This window comes from Canis lupus, chromosome 14 (genome assembly GCF_011100685.1).
Source record: "Canis lupus familiaris isolate Mischka breed German Shepherd chromosome 14, alternate assembly UU_Cfam_GSD_1.0, whole genome shotgun sequence".
Lineage (NCBI taxonomy): Eukaryota > Metazoa > Chordata > Mammalia > Carnivora > Canidae > Canis > Canis lupus.
This window is the reverse complement of record NC_049235.1, coordinates 21,002,084-21,020,383: the sequence shown is the minus strand read 5'-3', so window position 1 is coordinate 21,020,383 and position 18,300 is coordinate 21,002,084. Positions and strand designations below refer to the sequence as shown.

General features: G+C 39.6%; 1 protein-coding gene, 1 long non-coding RNA gene and 1 pseudogene across 14 annotated transcripts in view; 1 reads left to right on the top strand and 2 right to left on the bottom strand.

Moving 5' to 3' along the window:
* The window catches only part of DYNC1I1 (dynein cytoplasmic 1 intermediate chain 1), a 311,119-nt gene that overhangs the window by 218,033 nt on the left and 74,786 nt on the right, over nucleotides 1–18,300 (bottom strand). For all 8 annotated transcript variants that reach the window (XM_038556867.1, XM_038556870.1, XM_038556869.1 and 5 more), the window contains one exon: nucleotides 8,065–8,180. In XM_038556867.1, the coding sequence (XP_038412795.1) occupies nucleotides 8,065–8,180 (116 nt within the window). The remainder of the gene's footprint in view (nucleotides 1–8,064; nucleotides 8,181–18,300) is intronic.
* Nucleotides 1–18,300, top strand: part of LOC111098764 — an 81,024-nt gene that overhangs the window by 4,928 nt on the left and 57,796 nt on the right. The window lies entirely within an intron of this gene.
* Nucleotides 11,470–11,634, bottom strand: LOC119867674 (annotated as a pseudogene).

The following is an 18,300-nucleotide window of genomic DNA, read 5'->3' as shown; positions in this document are numbered from 1 at the left end:
ATGTCATTGTTATCCTGTGTCCAGTTGCACAAGTGTTGAACATGGGCTCATAAAGCATCTACAATGCCAAGAATGTAGGCTATGTAGAAAAACTCAGTGGCCTTGACTCAATGCCCTTTCTATTGCCCAACCACAGATCAACCTAAACCCTCAATATTGGACCATATCTTGAAAGAATAATCAGCAAAGTTGCTCGCTTTCACCTTTTTCTATCATGCAGAGAGGAGTCAACATCTTTTCACTAGAATAACTACTTATTCTGAATTTTTCCCCTGCTTGTCATGTTTCCCCTAGGAAGTGACCAGCAAGGTCACAGACTTACTGAAAACTTTATGTAGTGTGGGTTTGGGCTGTCTTCTTAATAATTAGCTTCTCTTGATTTCTGCCTGTCCTCGGAGCCTGTTTTTTCAATCTTCATGTTGATTCTGTGAGTTACAGAATATCCTTCCATTCAAGCTCTCCTGCTTAGACTAGCCATTATTTCCAGTGTTTAAAATTATGAATTCTAGAAGCATCTCATCCACCTCCTACCCTTTGACCCACTTTTGTTTCTCCCATTATCTGGCTTATAAGGCAGATAGTTGCTGTTAATCTTTGAGCTAAGTCAGGTCATCCAACCATTCCCACACCAAATATTTAGCACTATGCCAGATGCTAGTGGTACACAGAATTAATGTGTCCATGACCAGGGATGGGGACCTATGAGAAGGAATGCCTTGAAGGATCATGGGGATTTGATTTGGAAGTGGACCTGAGAGAAGCTGATAATCATCTATGATTACATATTTACTTGATATCAGGTCTATAATTTGGGTATTAGCAATCTTTTTTTTCAGTGAAATGCATTTCTACCTACCATGTGTGAGCCTTGGAGTCAGATTTAAAAAAAAAAAAAATCTCAGAACTGCTTTTCTGTTCTTAATATGAGCTTCCAGGCCCAGAGCCTTAATTGAGCCTCATTATTCATCTTCCTGATGTTAAGAGGCTCTTTAGGCACCTTAAGGTAGCCTGAAGAGCCTCCTTAGGCTCTTTTCTTACACCAAGGTTGTATGAAATACTACAGGGATGGATTCATTCTAACAGCTTTTGAAGGACAATGTTTTTATTTCATGCAAAATCTTTTACTTCTGAACTTCATTAGCACATTAACCCTTGACCCTGAGATTGTGATATGATGGTTAATTTAGTGGCTAACTGATGGTTAAATATAAAGTTACCAGACCATTTTCCTAAGGTATAACATTTTATTTTCCAGTATGGTACTGTAATGAAGATATAACCTCATTTTGAGCCTAAAGTTCACACAATGCTCTAGGCTCATTTTTCTCAATGTCCTTTCCCCTTCTATAGAACTACAGATTACAGAAATACAGGAAATAAGATGGTGCCCACTGGTACCAAGTCCTGCTCTCTCCACTTTGTCTTTTTTGTTGAATTCTGGCTTTATTTTTAGTTGTCATTTAGCATCCTTCTGTTTTCATTGGAAGGAATATTTAGGATAAATGTATTTATTTGACTGCACCATCTATGGCACTCTCCTTAGGCACTTAAAAACATAAGTTAACTTTTAGCATGAGGCTTCTCCTTTGGAATATCAAGACTGGCTAGCATCTAAGCCAGTATCTATCTTAATGTGTAATCTAAATCAAGAACTAAACCATCAAAGCTCTCCTAACCAACAGCTGAAAAGAAGGTTCAGGGGTAGGGAAAACAATTATCGTTTTCTTTAACCAGAAAATTTGTCTATTCATTATAAATAATATCTAAAAAATGTCTGTATTCCTAAAATAGCCCATCTTTTTTTTTTTTTTTTGTCTTTCAAGAAGCTTGACAATATGATGGTAATATTTTTATTTTTATTTTTTTTTTTTTTTAATTTTTATTTATTTATGATAGTCACAGAGAGAGAGAGAGAGAGAGGCAGAGACACAGGCAGAGGGAGAAGCAGGCTCCATGCACCGGGAGCCCGACGTGGGATTCGATCCCGGGTCTCCAGGATCGCGCCCTGGGCCAAAGGCAGGCGCCAAACCGCTGCGCCACCCAGGGATCCCGATGGTAATATTTTTAAAGAAAACAAATGTCCTAAGGAAAGATCCCTCAACTGCTGACCTTGTTAACTAACAATGGGCCTAAGCCTCTACAGTTATTTCTGAAAGAGGATTAACACTTTAATCAAGTGTCAAAGGGGAAATAGTAGGCATATTTCAAGGTTGCAAAACATGGCAGATGTCAATATTTCTGGAGCAGTGTCAGTTCTACAGAACACAAATGGAAAATAAGATTAGTCTGTGTCATCTTCACTAGGGATTCTTAATTTGCATCCAGATGCTACCATGGCTTGTCTCCAAATACTTGGCTGTTTTTTAAATAGTAAGTTTAAAGAAAGAGTGTAAGGTCCAGGAATCCGGGAACCAGGTGAAGAGCTTGAGTCGAGGTTATTTCACCAAAGCCTGTGTTTTCCCAACTTATCTCCAGAGGTTTCAAGATTGGCTTCCACTATAACCCTAAGAACTGCCTGGTTTCATATTTAAAATTCCAAATAGATATTTCCACTTAGATTATCTGATAAAGGACTTTATCAAAGAATTATGCTCTTGGGGGGCCACCATGGTGTAGGAAGACTTAGAAGTCAACTGTATGCCATTCAAGATTTAAATCTTGATCATTTTCTCTAATCACTTCACATGGCAGTGAGCGAGAAGGGAGAGGGAAGTGACACAGGTGTAGATAACTAACAAGGAGGTCATACACAGTTTTTGGCAGTTTGCTGTACACCATGAAGACAGAGTGGAAGGAACGAACATCCCATTATGTGAACTCTGGACTATGAAGGAAAAACCTGGTGGGGGGGGGGTTCTCATAATTGTCTCTATGTTAACAGAATGAGGCTTATTAGTGGACTTGTCCTGCTCATCAGAGTATAACTTTCCTTCTGCCCAACCATCTAACATCTGCCTGGGCATAGCTGACCTCATAAGAAGGAGGAAAATCTGTGATGTCATCAGGCCCCTGGAGGAATTCTCTATAAATCAGGGGGATCTCCTCACCCAAGTGCCTCTGGCCAGCTGTGGTGAAGTGAGGATCAGGCTGACTTCATGGGTCTCAGCTTCTGAACCTGTGAAATGATGGTCTGTGGCAGATGTGAACTATCCAATACAGGGTCCCTCAGCCATGTGTGGCTATTGAGCACTTGAGATGTGCCTAATGCAACTGAAGAACTACATTTTTACTTTTACTTAACTTTAAAAAGGGATATTTGATTCCATTATTGAAAAGCTTTTAAATATGTATGGAGCAACTATAGCACTTGAAACTGCTGTTTCAATTGTAAATTTTAAGAAATCTAATTACTGTTCAAGTATTTCCAATGAAAATTTAGTGTTTGGGAGTGCCTGGGTGGCTTAGTTGGTTAAGCATCTGCCTTTGGCTCAGGTCAGGCTCCCAGAGTCCTGGGATGGAGCCCCACGTTGGGCTCCCTCCTCAGTAGGGAATTTGCTTTTCCCTCTGTGCCTCCCACCCACTTGTGTTCTCTCTCTCTGAAATAATAAAATCTTTATTTTTTAAAAGAAAATTTAGTGTCTAAATTGGGTTATGCCCTACGTATAAAATACAACCAGATTTTGAAGACTTAATATAAAAAAGAATGTATAATATCTCAATAATTTTTATATTGACAATATTAAAGTGTTTTAATATATTGGGTTAAAAGGATATATTATTAAAATTAATAATGGACCATTCTGTTTCTATTAGACCAGTGCCAGACTAGACTACTCTAGGCAACTCTCTTATACTTACAGCTTCTGTATTAAATATATGCTGGAGAGGATGGGAAGCCAAAGTAGAAATTCTCCTCAACCAATCAAGAAAATATTTTTTTTAAAGTGCAAAGGTGAGGGCAGCCTAGGGTGCAAAGGTGAGGCAGCAGTTTAGCACCACCTTCAGCCCAGGGTGTGATCCTGGAGACCCAGGATCGAGTCCCATGTCGGGCTCCCTGCATGGAGCCTGCTTCTCTCTCTGCCTCTCTCTCTCCCTCTCTCTCTCTGTTTCTCATGAATAAATAAATAAAATATTTTACAAAAGAAAATACCTTAATTAAAAAAACATAGTGTAAAGGTGAAACAAGAGCCTTCCTTAGCCATATTCCCACACATCTCTTCCAAACTTAAATTTAAGTCATGTCTCTGCCAAGTAAAAACTTGGTGACTGCTTTGCTCTATCCTGGCCAACACAGGTGGTTTTCTCCTTCAGTTCTTATAACTGCCATGTTCATGCATAGTTAATGCCCATGTTCATGGGAGTGAAATTAGAGGCCTGGCTGAAGTGGAATCACTGAACTCTCCTCACCACATAATCTCACTCCCATGACTTTTCCTTAAAACCCCCCCAAAACCAATGTAGCCTTAATGCATAGATCATACTCCCTCCTCCCTTGAAGGACAGTGAATACTTCCTCTTCTTTCTTATTTCTCCAGCATCATATCATTCTTCATTTCTTCCACTGATATCTATTGAGCCCTTTCTTTGTGCCAGCTGCCATGTTGAGCATGGTAGTGAAGGACATACAGCCCACTCAATGCAAACATTTAGATAACCATTAAATACAGAGTGATAAAGGAGGATATGGACTACACCCATGGTAGGAGGGACACATCACAAGTGGAATTACCAAGGAGCCAACCCTTAACTGTTCTTTCCTTTGACTTCCCAAAGGAGGCAAACAGGAGAAAGGGCATTCCAGGCAGGGAGACAGTACATGCAAGGGTATGGATGCTGACACTGTGTGGCACCGTCGTCAATGAAAGCAGATTGGTCTATCTTGGGCATAAGAAACAAGGCATGAGAAGAGAGTAGGAGGAATGAGGGAGGAGTCAACATGAAGCCATTAAGTTCCCATTTCTAAAATATCATGAAGAGGAGAGGATGATCAGAGGATACTTCAAAACTATCAATAGGTTTTCTAAATTTCCTCCTTCACCTTCCAGAGCAGCTTACATAGTACCAGCAAGTTATGTTCTCATTCTCTTAGGGGTCATTACAGAATTTAGGAGTTTCAATGATATCTATGGCATCATCTTTGTCATTCAACAGCATTTACTGGGCGCCTTGTACGAGCCAGTCACTTACCCACTACAACAAGGATACAGAAGATGGACTCCTAACTAATCTCAGGAGGTCAGAGGCAGTCCAGGGTGTATTAATAGAAGGCAAAGTAGAGGTAGTCTGGCAGGGAAGCATTTTTTTTCCTTTCTTATTACTTGGGACAAAAACCATATGTTTAAAATGTTTTTAGGGGTAGAGATATCTGGCTTCCAAATAGCATGTCCTAGGTTCAGCCTTATTTGTCTGCAACTGATGACCTAAATTTGAATGGAAAATAAGTATTCATAGGGACTTTGTTCCTCAATCTTCCTGGTTTAAATCACCCTCTGGAGTGTTTCTCAGAACAGGTCATTATGATCACAGGTTAAGAGAATGTTTGTTATAGTACAGAGTGGAGTAAAGAGACTTATGATTGGGAAAAGTACTTTCCCTCTTTTTAAAGAGTAAAGTAGGTAACATGGAAAAAACAGAATGCACTGGAACTCTACTGGATACAGAACACATCAATGCTCTGAGATCACTCGTTTGAATATTGTTAAAATTTCCATAGTTGCAATATGACTTAAAAAACAGCATCCCCCCATACACTACGGGCACTAATACACTATGGATCTTATATACACCACAGTTTAAATATTATCCACCCAAGAGCCGCACTGTGTCATAAAATCCAGTAGTTCATCATTTCCAGCCTCTGAATGGCTACAATGGTCATGAAAACATTGCCATGGCTCAAACCCCAAATCAGAAGCCAACCCAAACCTACCACGTAGTCGATTCTCACTGCCGACTGCCCACTGTGGCCCCCAGTCCTCCCTCCACAAGCTCTCTTCACACAGAAGGTGAAAGGGGAGCACTGGGCACTTGCGCCAGCCAGGCAGCTGGGTGACTGCGGGCAGCCGAAGGTCAAAGAATCATGTGTAGTGAGAGGACAATTTGCTGAACCCAAATCTAAAGCTCTACCAGTCTAAACCCATCAGGCATTGTTTAATGTGTAGAGCTGTAGTTGCTAGCTTTGAGTTCAAGTCTGTATTGAATTTGAACCATCGAAACAGCCATCAGCACAAAATCCTTCTATGAATCTTGTTAACAAAACAGGAAGAACTTCTGCCAATAGCTGAGAAATAAATTCCTTCTTTCCTGCTGCTTGGACCACAGCATAATGAGGGCGCCCCAGCTCTCTGTGCAGTAATAAAATGGAATGCCCAGGCTTTTTCTTTTGATGTGTTCTAGTTTAAAAGTTGAGAGTTGATGCCTTTTCATCCTTAATTTATCTTCCCTTGTAAATATGTCTGTGCCCTTTCCAATATCTGAAGTCTACATGTTTTCAAAATAGAATTCACTCCTTCTCGTATTTCAGTTGTATAACTTTATGTTATGGGTCAGATTTTGGGCTAAATAAACATACCTCAGGCTACAACTCTGCAAATACCTCTGGCAGCATATTAACTCAAACAAATGTTTTGGTTGGGTGGTGAGGTTGTTTTTTAATAATTTTTCTGATCTGCCTGGAGGTCCAAGGATACTCTAGGTGAACTCCCAAAGGCTTTTCTAACTTTGTATTTTCTGCCACATTAATATACAGTTCTTGAAGTTTCTTGCAGTGGTTGGTTTAAAATTTCACCACCAGAGGGTGCTACTTGTTTGCTTCTAAAATTCATTTCACTATCAGATTTGAAAGATGGAGGCTCTGTTACCAAAGACTTGTCCCTGCAGCAGCCAGCATTACTCAGGAAGGGTTTTCAGAAGACCTATAGGCAGTGCTCTACTTCAAGGAATCAGATTTCACTTTGCTTCAGACATTACATGTTTTTTGGGTTTTTGTTTTTTGTTTTGTTTTGTTTTTACTTTATATGTTTAGAAGCCAAACTGAAAATCCCTGTAGCACACACAAACCAAATTGCATTAATATATATATTTGCTGTAAACCAAGCAAGGCATTCGAATCATTTTTCATTCTCATGGCTTCTGTTCAGTCGTATCAGATAACAACAATGAACCCAGAACTCTAACATCCTCTTCACCAAACCAAACAGTAAAATAACATAAAGTAAAAAGAGAATTTGCTTAGCTATAACAATAATGCTATTTTCCAACAATGCAACATCCTTTTATCCTAAGTATACAGCTCTATCTCTTCTGCTTGAGTGTAATTTCTTATTTCTAGGGAGCATTTTATCAGCTGCAATTTCTCTTAGTTTTTTTTGTTTGTTTGTTTGTTTGTTTTGATTGACTGGGATCTGCATGTGAATTTTCCACCTGATGTTTTCTGGTATACACGAAGTAGCAAGGAGTTCAGTTCCCATTCACCTATGTGGAATGTACATGGCAAACCTTTTTAAATTTTAGACTTCAAGTTTTAAATGGTAAGAAACTCTAATGTGTCATTATCTGAATGGTTAAGTCAATCAGGGGTCAGCAGAGTTTTTCTCCCAAGTGCCAGATTACAGCAAAGATTTTTGGCTATGTGAGCTGTAAGTGCTGTCACAGCTACTCAATCCTTCCATAACAGCAAGAAAGTACCCACACAGACTATAGACACCAATGACTGGATCTGGCTGTATTCCAAAAAACACTTTATTTTGAGGAACAGATGTGTGCTGCTGTTTGCTGACTCCTGAAAATGATGACTCTTCATGTACACACTGTTCTTATTGATAAAATTCAGAAGCTTCTACTATGTCACCCTGTGAAGATTTTTCCCCCTCCATCATACAGTTTTGGCAAAGTGTGACCTAAGGAATCCATTTTAAAGTTCATGGGTTCTTTGGAGGAGTACCACTGGGCTCCCTGTCCAGAGCTTTCAAAATCTGGGTCAAAGGAGCCTTAGACTTTCAGTGTATCATTATGTTTATGTACTGCAAAGATCTGTTATTAAGATATAAAATCAACAAGAAGGATATGATGCCTGGCAATTTCTCCTAGAGATAATACAGAAAGCAAACAAAAGACAGAGCTTACCTTCAGACTGATGTGTAGCCAGAGGAGTCTGGGTCTCCTTGGAGTAGGACACAACTTCCCTGGGCAGGAAATCCACTTGGGTAACCTTCGACACACCCAGCCTGTGCAGTCTTCGCCTGTAAGTAACAAAAGACAAATGCTTAAAGAGGGAAGGCATTCCCTGCAGAAGAGCTATCAGTAATAACACACAGGACCAACACAAATCCCAGTTTGCAGCTTCTCAGTCAGAGAGGCTGGGCCATAAACTAGGACTGACCTTGGGCTGGCAGCTGGGACACTTGCCTTCTTAGCCCCCTTGGGCCCTAATTTGCTGGTGATGTCAAATAGTCCCTCATGCTGACCCCCAGCTTTTCTAGCTGTAAAACAAGGTCTTGGTCTGGCTCAGAGGAGACCCCTTCCATTTGGAGCACCTTTGACTTCCCTTGATTTAAATTTATAAAGGGAATTTTCATTGGTAATACAAGATTCTAGCCTCTTACATGAGATGGACAAAGGAAAAGTAATGATTGTCAAGTCAGAAGAAAAGAAAGATGATTTCCTAGAGGAATAACATGTTTGTCATAGTACTATTGAGAGGATCATATTCCAAGGGGGAGTATAACACTTCTCTGTTCTCCAGAGAAAGAACTAATACAGATCAGCATGTGAATTTGCTTAAAGACATTGCTATAGCATAGGAGAGTGAAGAGGGCACTGGGCTAAGAGTGATAAAGGTTTAGCTTGGAATTCCTCAACTGTGATCATGTGAAAAATCATTTCTGAATATATATGTCACATTCAAGTGTTTTCCGATGTCTTTAACTTCTATCACATCATCTGTCCTCACGACACCTCTGTGAGGCATCTGGGAAAACGTTATCACCACCTCCATGATAGATAAGGAAAATGAAATGCAGTGTAAGAGACGTGTGCAAGAATATACAACTCATAAATGGCAGAATGAGGGCTAAAATACTGTTGGCCTAAGCCCTGGGGTTTTTTCCACCAAGCCAACTCCCACCTAAGGTTCTTAAAGGTAATTTCTGAGCTCCTGCAAAAATCTGAAGTGCCTCCTGAGTCACACAGGAAACATCCAAATCATGGAGGCAAGCAGAGTCTGGTGGTTGAGCACATAGACTCTAGCCCCCCACTTCTGAGCTGTGTGTGTGATCTTGAACAAGGTACCTAACCTCTCTGTGCCTCAGTGTCGTCATCTGTAAATTGGAGATATTACTAGTACTTGCTATTAGGATTCTTATGGTAATATATATGTACTATATGCATATATATTGTGTATATATATGTGTATAATTTACACACATATGTCTTAAAACAGTTTCTGGAACGTTATTTTTAACAAATAGACTTAGTATTAGCATGGGACATATTCTATTGTGTTTCTTAAAAATTCCTAGGCATTGAGTGTGTGAGTGTGTGTCTGAGGGAAAGAGGGAAAGGTGAAATAAACACATAGCTCAACAGCTCATATAGGGAATCCCAGCTACATTCCCTAGCTCTCTATGACCTATAGAGGCACAGGTCTATTCATACTTTGTTTTTAATTATTACTAGCAGATGGTACAGACTCATTGTATTTTTAGTACTAGTAGTAATAATAAAATGAAAGAAAATAAATACATGTCACAGCTAGAAATTTCCATGTACCATTTCCCAAGCATTCTAGGAAAATAAAATTTTCTTCTTTTCTATGAGTTACTCAAACAACTGAGGTGATATCAAAGATGTGCACAAAGTAGATACGAACAAATAAATGCTAGTTTAGAGAACAAGCCTGCTTGGCCATCTATGAAATCTCAATAAGCAGGATGGTAGTCCAAGGCCCATTCAGGCATCGGCCTCATGGGCCTCATTCACTCAGAAATCGGGACCCCCAAGGAGGGTTGGGCAGGATTCCCAGAACTGCACACAGCCTCCTCACACAGAATTAGCAGAAAACACACAAAATACTCTAGAAACAAAGTTGCCAAACAAGGTAACAGGCTCAAGGTTTCAAAGTAAGAAATTCAGGTATTAGTTTAACATCAGAGAAAAATGTTTTCTTTCCTTAAATGAGTCTTTCTTGAAGCACTTGAAAAAGAAACCATGAATAGACACACCAGGACTACTTGGGGTGCTGCCTCTCCTGCTGTTTAATAGCCCAGAGCGTCTTTCTGAAGTCCCAACAGGTCAGGCTGCATCATTCAAAGAGATGGAAAATAAACATATGCCTGTATTACATCCTCACCATTTCAGGGCTGTTTTAAAGATTTTATTTATTTATTTGAGAGAGAAAGAGAGCAGGAGGTGGGGCACAGGAAGAAGGAGAGAATCTCCAACTCTATGCTGAGTGTGGAACCCAACACAGGGCTCAATCCCATGACCCTGAGATCATGACCTGAGCCAAAAACAAGAGTTAGATGCTTAATCAAGCCATCCAGGTGCCTCATTTGATCCCCATCTTTTCAAATGGGGTCATCTCTGGCATGAAAAGATCGCCCTAGATCCTAGACTTCTATGTGAGCATCTATGTGAGGCACTAAAAGGTACATTTGCAGGCAGGGATTCCAGGGCTTATTATTAACAGGACAGAAGCTGTAGGCCTATCTTACTGGGTAACCAGCAGCAGGCACTGGAAATAGGAAGATGACATGTAATTTGATATTCCACAATGGCAAATCAAAACTAACTGGTAAACGGTATGGCACAGTTAAGTCATACACTCATTCAGAAATGAATGTGGGTTCAAATCTATGCTTGGTCACTTACCAGCTGAGTGGTGGGTGAAAGCTTTCAACAAGTGATAAACCCTGCTAAGCCTCAAGCTTCTTATCTGTAAAATGGGTACATATCTTGAGTGGTTGTGAAGAATGAATGAATCTAATACTTGTAAAAGCACTTACTTTTGTGCTTGGCACATAGTAAGAAGCTCCTGGCTTAAGCATCTCTACTTTTAATTTATCTTTTTTACTATCATAATGCTTGTATTTGTTTTAAAAATTAGATAAGACAGATTTATGAATGCTCTAAATGAAAGATTCTTTAAAATAGTAGATTTGGAGATTATCTGTGTCAATGAAACATAAGAATCACACCACTAATTTCTTTGTATGGGTATATGTATAGTTTTGGCTGGCTGGAAGAGTCTATTTGTTTTTCCTTTAACCAAAAGTATTATCACTGTGCAACTTCATAGTTCAAAACTCAGCTTGTATAAATGACCTTATTGCACTAATTAAAATATTTTCTTTTCCAAATAATTATTGAAAGGTTTCAATCAGTCCCTCACTGATGCTGTGTTTGTGAGCTCCGGGTTGCAACAGCACCCAAGCTATCAAGAAGAAATAAAAGCCTAATTGTGATCACATGATTCTCCCAATGTGTTGATAGGTTGATACATTGATAAACTTGTGGGTGATTTGATCTCAAATGATTTATAATTTTAAAGCAATCCCTTATAACCTTTCTTACAGGGTAACTGATAGATTATTATAGCTTTCCATGCAGTCTCCAGATTGATTAAGCTGCATTTATTAGCAATAATCATGCCTCAGATAAACCTCATTGGCTATGATACTGCCACTGTGCAAAGCTTTAAGCTGCATTTATATCAAATGCTTTTATTTGTGGCTATTTTGCTGTTGTAGTTGTAGTGCACATAAACAGTTTCCATGTATTATTTTATCCTCATTACAATTTTACATCATACTCTGTTTTTACACCTGAGAAGACTGAGGCACAGTGATGTTAACTCCTCTGCTCAAAATCACAAAGGTAGTAAGTGATAGACTCAGGCCTTGACTCTGTCAAACAGCAAGTCCAAGGACCATGTTTTAGAGACTGTTCTCTATTGACTTTGTTCTATTTTTTTTCCTAATGCCTTAAGAACATCGTCTTATTGAGGCACACTCTTAAAACCTAATAATATAGTAGAGGGCCAAGCACATGTGTTCATTTTATGAGAAAGGATTCCCTAGACGCAGCCAGACCTAAAGTATTAGGGCACAATAGAAGGACAGTGTTTGCAAGAAGAGTACCACACAATAGCTCCCAGTCCTAGCTGGTTCAGAAAGGCTGGCCAGGAGGTGGCACTCTTCCACAGCAAAGGCCTTCCTCTTAGGTGTGTTCTCGGAGTCCTCAATTTTGTCTTCCCTGGAACAATCCTAGGGCCTGCAGGTCAGTGGATCCAGAATCCATCCATTCCTGCAACCCTGTGATGGAGGCCTTCTTCAACTTCCCTTTTTGTAGAAAAATATTTCTGCAATTTTATCAGCTGACAAAATTGCTATAAACTGTGTTTAAGGGCACCCCGGGTGGCTCAGCAGTTTAGCGCTACCTTCAGCCCAGGATTTGGTCCTGGAGACCTGGGATGGAGTCTCACGTCAGGCTCCCTGCATGGAATGCTTCTCCCTCTGCCTGTGTCTCTGCCCACCGCCGCCCCCCCACCCCCCGCCTCTGTGTGTGTGTGTGTGTGTGTGTGTGTCTCATGAATAAATAAGTTAAAACTTAAAAAAAAAAAAAACTGTGTTTAAGAGATGAAGTACCTAGTAGCTATTTTCTTTAAAAGTATGAACTTTGACCATCAGATTTATTTTTATTCAAGACTTATCAGTTCATAATTCTTTTAAAAAGGCTACAAATTAAACTGCTTAGCAAAAGAGGGGGAAAAAACCTCACGGAGCTCTCATGCTACTATGATTCCTTTTCCTTCTGATTAGGCTATAAATTCTATCCTGGCTCTTCAGTTCTGACTCTGGGATAGCTTTGCTGCCAACCCACCACCCCTCTTGCAGAACGACGTATCCTCTTAAGCCACTCTGCATGCAGATACTTCTGCCATAGGCCCTAGTACATGCCTGTGTACCTCTTCCCATGTGTGACTTGACTGCAAACGTATTCACCCCTTACTGATTCGAATCTGTACCTCGATCCTTAGTTAAGTGTATAGAGCAGGCACTAAATAAATGTTCGAGGAAGAAATGGGGTTGGGGGAGGAAGAGAAAACTAGAAGGAAAAAGCAGAAGGCATCATACAGAAAAGTACTTTGAGACTTTAACTGTTAAATGCCATTATGATATGGCATTATTATTAAATTATACTGTATATTTTTCACCTTGATAATTTATTCTAAAATAAGAGGTTTTAATATAATTTTAAATATACTGAATTAAACGTGTATCATTGGGATCCCTGGGTGGCGCAGCGGTTTGGCGCCTGCCTTTGGCCCAGGGCGCGATCCTGGAGATCCGGGATCAAATCCCACGTCAGGCTCCCGGTGCATGGAGCCTGCTTCTCCCTCTACCTGTGTCTCTGCCTCTCTCTCTCTCACTGTGTGCCTATCATGAATAAATAAAAATTAAAAAAATAAAAAAATAAAAAAAAATAAAAATAAACGTGTATCATGTTTTAAATAACCACAAGAAAGCAATTCAATGTCACTTAAGAAGTACAATAAGGCTCTTATATTTGGATTCACTGTCGCCACATTTAACAAATCTAGAGAAAACCCGAATGGTAGAAGTCCTAGAGCAGTGGTTCCCAAAGTGTGGTCCCTGACTGGCAGCCGCAGCACTGCTTGGGAACAGGTTAGAATGTAAATTCCCAGGCCCCACATGAAACCTACCGAACAGAAACTGGGCGGGGGGAAGGGAGGCAGGGTCCAGTGATTCCAATGCTTACTAAAGCCTGGATATCACCGAGTCAGAAATACTGGGTAACATGTGGGAACAGAGACTTAATTATTTAACCAGATTCACCTGGGGTTCCCCAACCTATAGCCAAATCCTAGGGGATGAGGCCTTTTCCACTGAAAAGGAAGGATGCCCCTGAACCAAGCTTATAAAGAAAGCTCTATGAGATGGGTCAGGCCCAAAGATGAACCAAGATGAAAGAGAGGTAAGAGGCAGGAAAAGGAGACTGCAGTATTTGACACAGGAAGGTACTAGCATGAGTCCATCCTAGATCTAAAACTAAAATGTCAGGCAGGGGATGCCAGAGACCCTAGGCAATGAAGCACGATCCCTCCCCAGCTAACTTGGCATGGCCCTAGAGTGACACAGTGCCCACGTCTTCCTGTGCTGAGGTGGGACTCCTCGCTAAAAGTCCTAGAAGCTTCCTCTCCACCTGGTCCTGGCAACTTGGCTGAACAAGCTGGCTGAGCAAAGCCACAATGCACCAAAATTGAAATCTTTCCTCTGAAAACAAAAACTGGGTATTGATCAAGAATAAAGAGTGAAGCTGTCTGAAGTTTGAGAAAGTTGTCTGCTGGTGCTCGGGATGTAAAAGTTCCCAGTTCGCCACAAGCATAGTCTGATCTACCCAGATTCTGTCCATTTGTCCTTGGTTGGATGTTCTGAATCCCAAGAAGAAAACCACTCCCTTGCCGGAATCTCTGTGCCCATTTCCCTTTCTGTTGCTGGTTCAACTGAGATCTCCTGTCTGTCCAACCACAGTAACGTTAGCATGGCTTTGCTAAGCCGGTTCCAAAGTTTCATCATCCAAGAAAAATAAAACCCTAAGTGTGACCTAAGCATGGTCTATGATACCTACCAAAGCTGCCAAAAGTTAGGGTTCTATGGACTTATCTGTCCTATCATTAACAGCATGAGAAACATGTACATTGACATTAGGATTCTAATAAACATACACTCTGGCTCCCATTTCAAAGATGAATGAAAGTTGAAAAAAATTTTACTGATATTTTTAAATGTGATTGAGACTTTAAACATTCTTTTCATAGTAAAGAGAAAAAATACTTAAAGAGCAAAGAGTTATCTACCAAAACATGATACCCTGGTTTTGTGCCTATGTTTTGAAAAGGTCTCCATTTTTTTTTCAAAGCCACAGACACCAGAACTTTGGCTTCTAAAACCTGTCACCTGAAAATATGGAGACAGTCACTGTTTTGTGCCTATATATGGAGTGCTAAAGCAAACCCCTTAGATTTCAAAGAAATTACTATCTGGTTGCCTTTAAGAATCAAGGTAAAGAGTTTAACCATCATGACCATCTAAGTATACAACTTATTTTACCCCTGAAGAAATTTTGTACCCACTGGCAGTCATTTCCCATTCCCTCTTTCCCAGACCTCTGGCAACCACCAGTCTACCTTCTACTTTCATATAAATGGAATAATACAGTATGTGTGTGGCCTTTTGTGTCTTGCTTCTTTCACATAGTACTGTTTTAAGGTTTATATAGCATGTATCAATATGTCATTCTTTTTTATTGATAAATAATATTCCATTGATATATCATACTATGTTTAATTCATTCAACAGCCAATGTACATTTGTGTTGTTTCTACTTCAGGCTATTACCAAAAAAAGCTGCTATGAATATTTGTGTACAAGTTTTAGTGTGGGCATATGGTTTCAATTCTCTCGGAACTGAACTGAATTCCCTCAGAATTGGCATATTCCTAGCAGTAGCATTACAGGGTCAATATGGTAATTCTATGTTTCACTTTTTGAGGAACTGCTGGACTGTTTTCCAAAGTGGCTTCACTAAAGTTACAATCACTAGCAGTGTACAAGCGTTCCAATTTCTCCACATCCTTTTCTACCTTTACTATTATCTTTTATTATAACCATCCTTGTGAGTGTGAAGTGGTGTTTCAATGTGATTTCGATTTACATTTTCCTGATGGCTAATGATGTTGAGCACCTTTTCATGTGCTTATTCGCATTTGTGTATTTTCTTTGGAGAAATGCCTATTTAAATTCTTTGCCCATTTTAATTTTTAAAAAGATAGATTTATTTATTTATTTATTTATTTATTTATTTATTTATAAAGATTTTATTTATTCATGAGAGAGAGAGAGAGAGAGAGAGAGAGGCAGAGACATAGGCAGAGGGAGAAGCAGGCTCCATGCAAAGAGCCCAATGTGGGACTCAATCCCGGGACCCTGGGATCGCACTTGAGCCAAAGGCAGATACTCAACTAAGCTACCCAAGCATCCCTATTTACTTATTTTAGAGAGAGAGTGCATTCACTGGGGGGTGGAGAGAGAGAAGGTGAGAGAGAATCCCAAGGAGACTCCCCACTAAATGAGGAGCGGAACACAGGGCTCAATCCCACAACCCTGAGATAATGACCTGAGCCAAAATCAAGAGTCAGACACTCAACTAGTGGAGCCACCCTGGTACCTCTATTCGCCCATTTACAAATTGGATTATTTGTATTTTTGTTGTTGATTTACAAGAGATTGTTTATATATTCTGGATACTAAACTTTTAACAGATACATGATTTGCAACTATTTTCTCCCATTCCGTGGGTTGTCTTTTCACTTTCTTAACGATGTCTTTTAAAGTACAAAATTTTTCAATTTCAATGAAGTCTAATTTATTTATCCTTTCTATTAGCTTCTTGTATTTTTGGAGTCATTATCTAAGAAATTATTGCCCAATCCACGGTCATGAAGATTCATACTTCTTTTCTCCTAAGGAATTTATAGTTGAGCCGGACAGCAGGAAAAGACTTTGTCACAAATATTAATCCTCACTGATACTCACTGATCCCAAGCAGTAGCCTAATCTGACTGTAGAAGGATGGATTCAAGAGAGGGGCCAAAAGCTTCCAAGGGCTCATGAAAGCTCTCAGAGTACCTTAACATTCTTCCATCGCTGCTATGAGCATCATCAAATTCTTCCTGAATTAGTTAAACACAATACAACTCATATTTTCTCTGATGTTCTTATTTCAAACCGCAGTGACCTATATATAGTGAACTTGACATTCCTGCATTTCATATTGAGGATTGTGAAAAAATTGCATAAATATTGCTGTACTATCTCTACTGGATTCATAAGAAACCGAACAATGTCAGAGAACTGGCTTCAGACAGCTAAAGCTTTAAGCAAAATGGCTCTCATGAGAACTTCATAGATATCATCAGCTAATTCTTAAAGATATGTTTATATCAGAGTGCATGATTCATTTTGTAATTTATCATCAATATCGGGAAGTATAGCTGCAAGACAGACAGAGCCTGACGTTAGTAGGATTTTTTTTTCAGGCAAACATCTATATGAAAATACAGAGAAGCCACAGTAAAAGTATATTTCAGGCACTTAAGAAACTACAAAGTTACAAATTATAAATCACAAAAGGCTCTCAATTGTGATCTTGCACTAGCAGTCTCAGAGTGTACAATGACTGGAAATCATAATGCTAGATGATATATCGATTAGATCTAGTGGCAGGAGTGGAGTAACGGTATATAAGGTAGCAGTTGGGAGCTTAGGTCAGAAGCCCAATATGTGGCCTCAGAAGCCAGGAAACCAAAAATGATCACTGCAATAATGGGAAGTCTGGAGCAGGGCAGAGTGTTGGAAGTCATGCAGATAAAATCAGGAACAGATATTCTCAGAGACAAGGAGTTATTTAGCCAGATGCCAAAGTAGGTCAAGGCTAAGGAATAAAAGAATGTCTTCACTGGACCCACACTCAATCCTGCTGGGTTTTATTCCTGCTTGTTTGCATGTGAGTATTTCATCCCATGATCTATTAATGGTGCTGCCAAGAACTTTTCTAATGCTGCTTCTAAAATTCCTTGAGGTTTCTCAAAGAAGATTTCCTAAGGCAGCAAGAATGGTAACAGTTCCTTTTTCTCCCTTGTTCAAACATCTTATGTGGGTATGTACAGTGTCTTTGACAACTGGCAAAGGAACAACTTCAGCCAACATCATTATCAGCAACCACAAACAATCTTTGAAGCATGTCACCATGCCAGATCCTAACATTACAGGCAAAAAAGAATCGAGCCTACACATTAAAAGGCAAATAGGAAGGAAACGTAGAAAATAATAAGACTCAACATGAGTGATTCATACAGTAAGTGGGACAGAGGACTACAATGGGCAGAGTATCATGTGTTACACTAAATAAAGTTTCACTGACATTGAAGGTCAGATATGAGTCTTGAAGGATAGGTAGGACTTGGTCAAGTAGAAAGGAATAAGGAGGGTGTCCTAGGGAGATGGTGCTGGAGACCGAATTCACATTTTATACTGGAGAGACTAAGTTTACAGAATAGAAGTTTTAAGATGAAGAGCAATGGAATATTAATTTTAAAGAGGTTAATTGAGACCAGATTAAAATCTTGGGCTAAAGAACTTGAACTTCATGCTGCATGTAATGAGGAATTACTGAAAGTTACAGAGTAAGAAATGGACAACTGCAAAGAAACATCTAAAATTTATTAGTATAGCAACCACGTGAATAATGGTGTCTAAATCTCTCTGACAAGTCAATGAC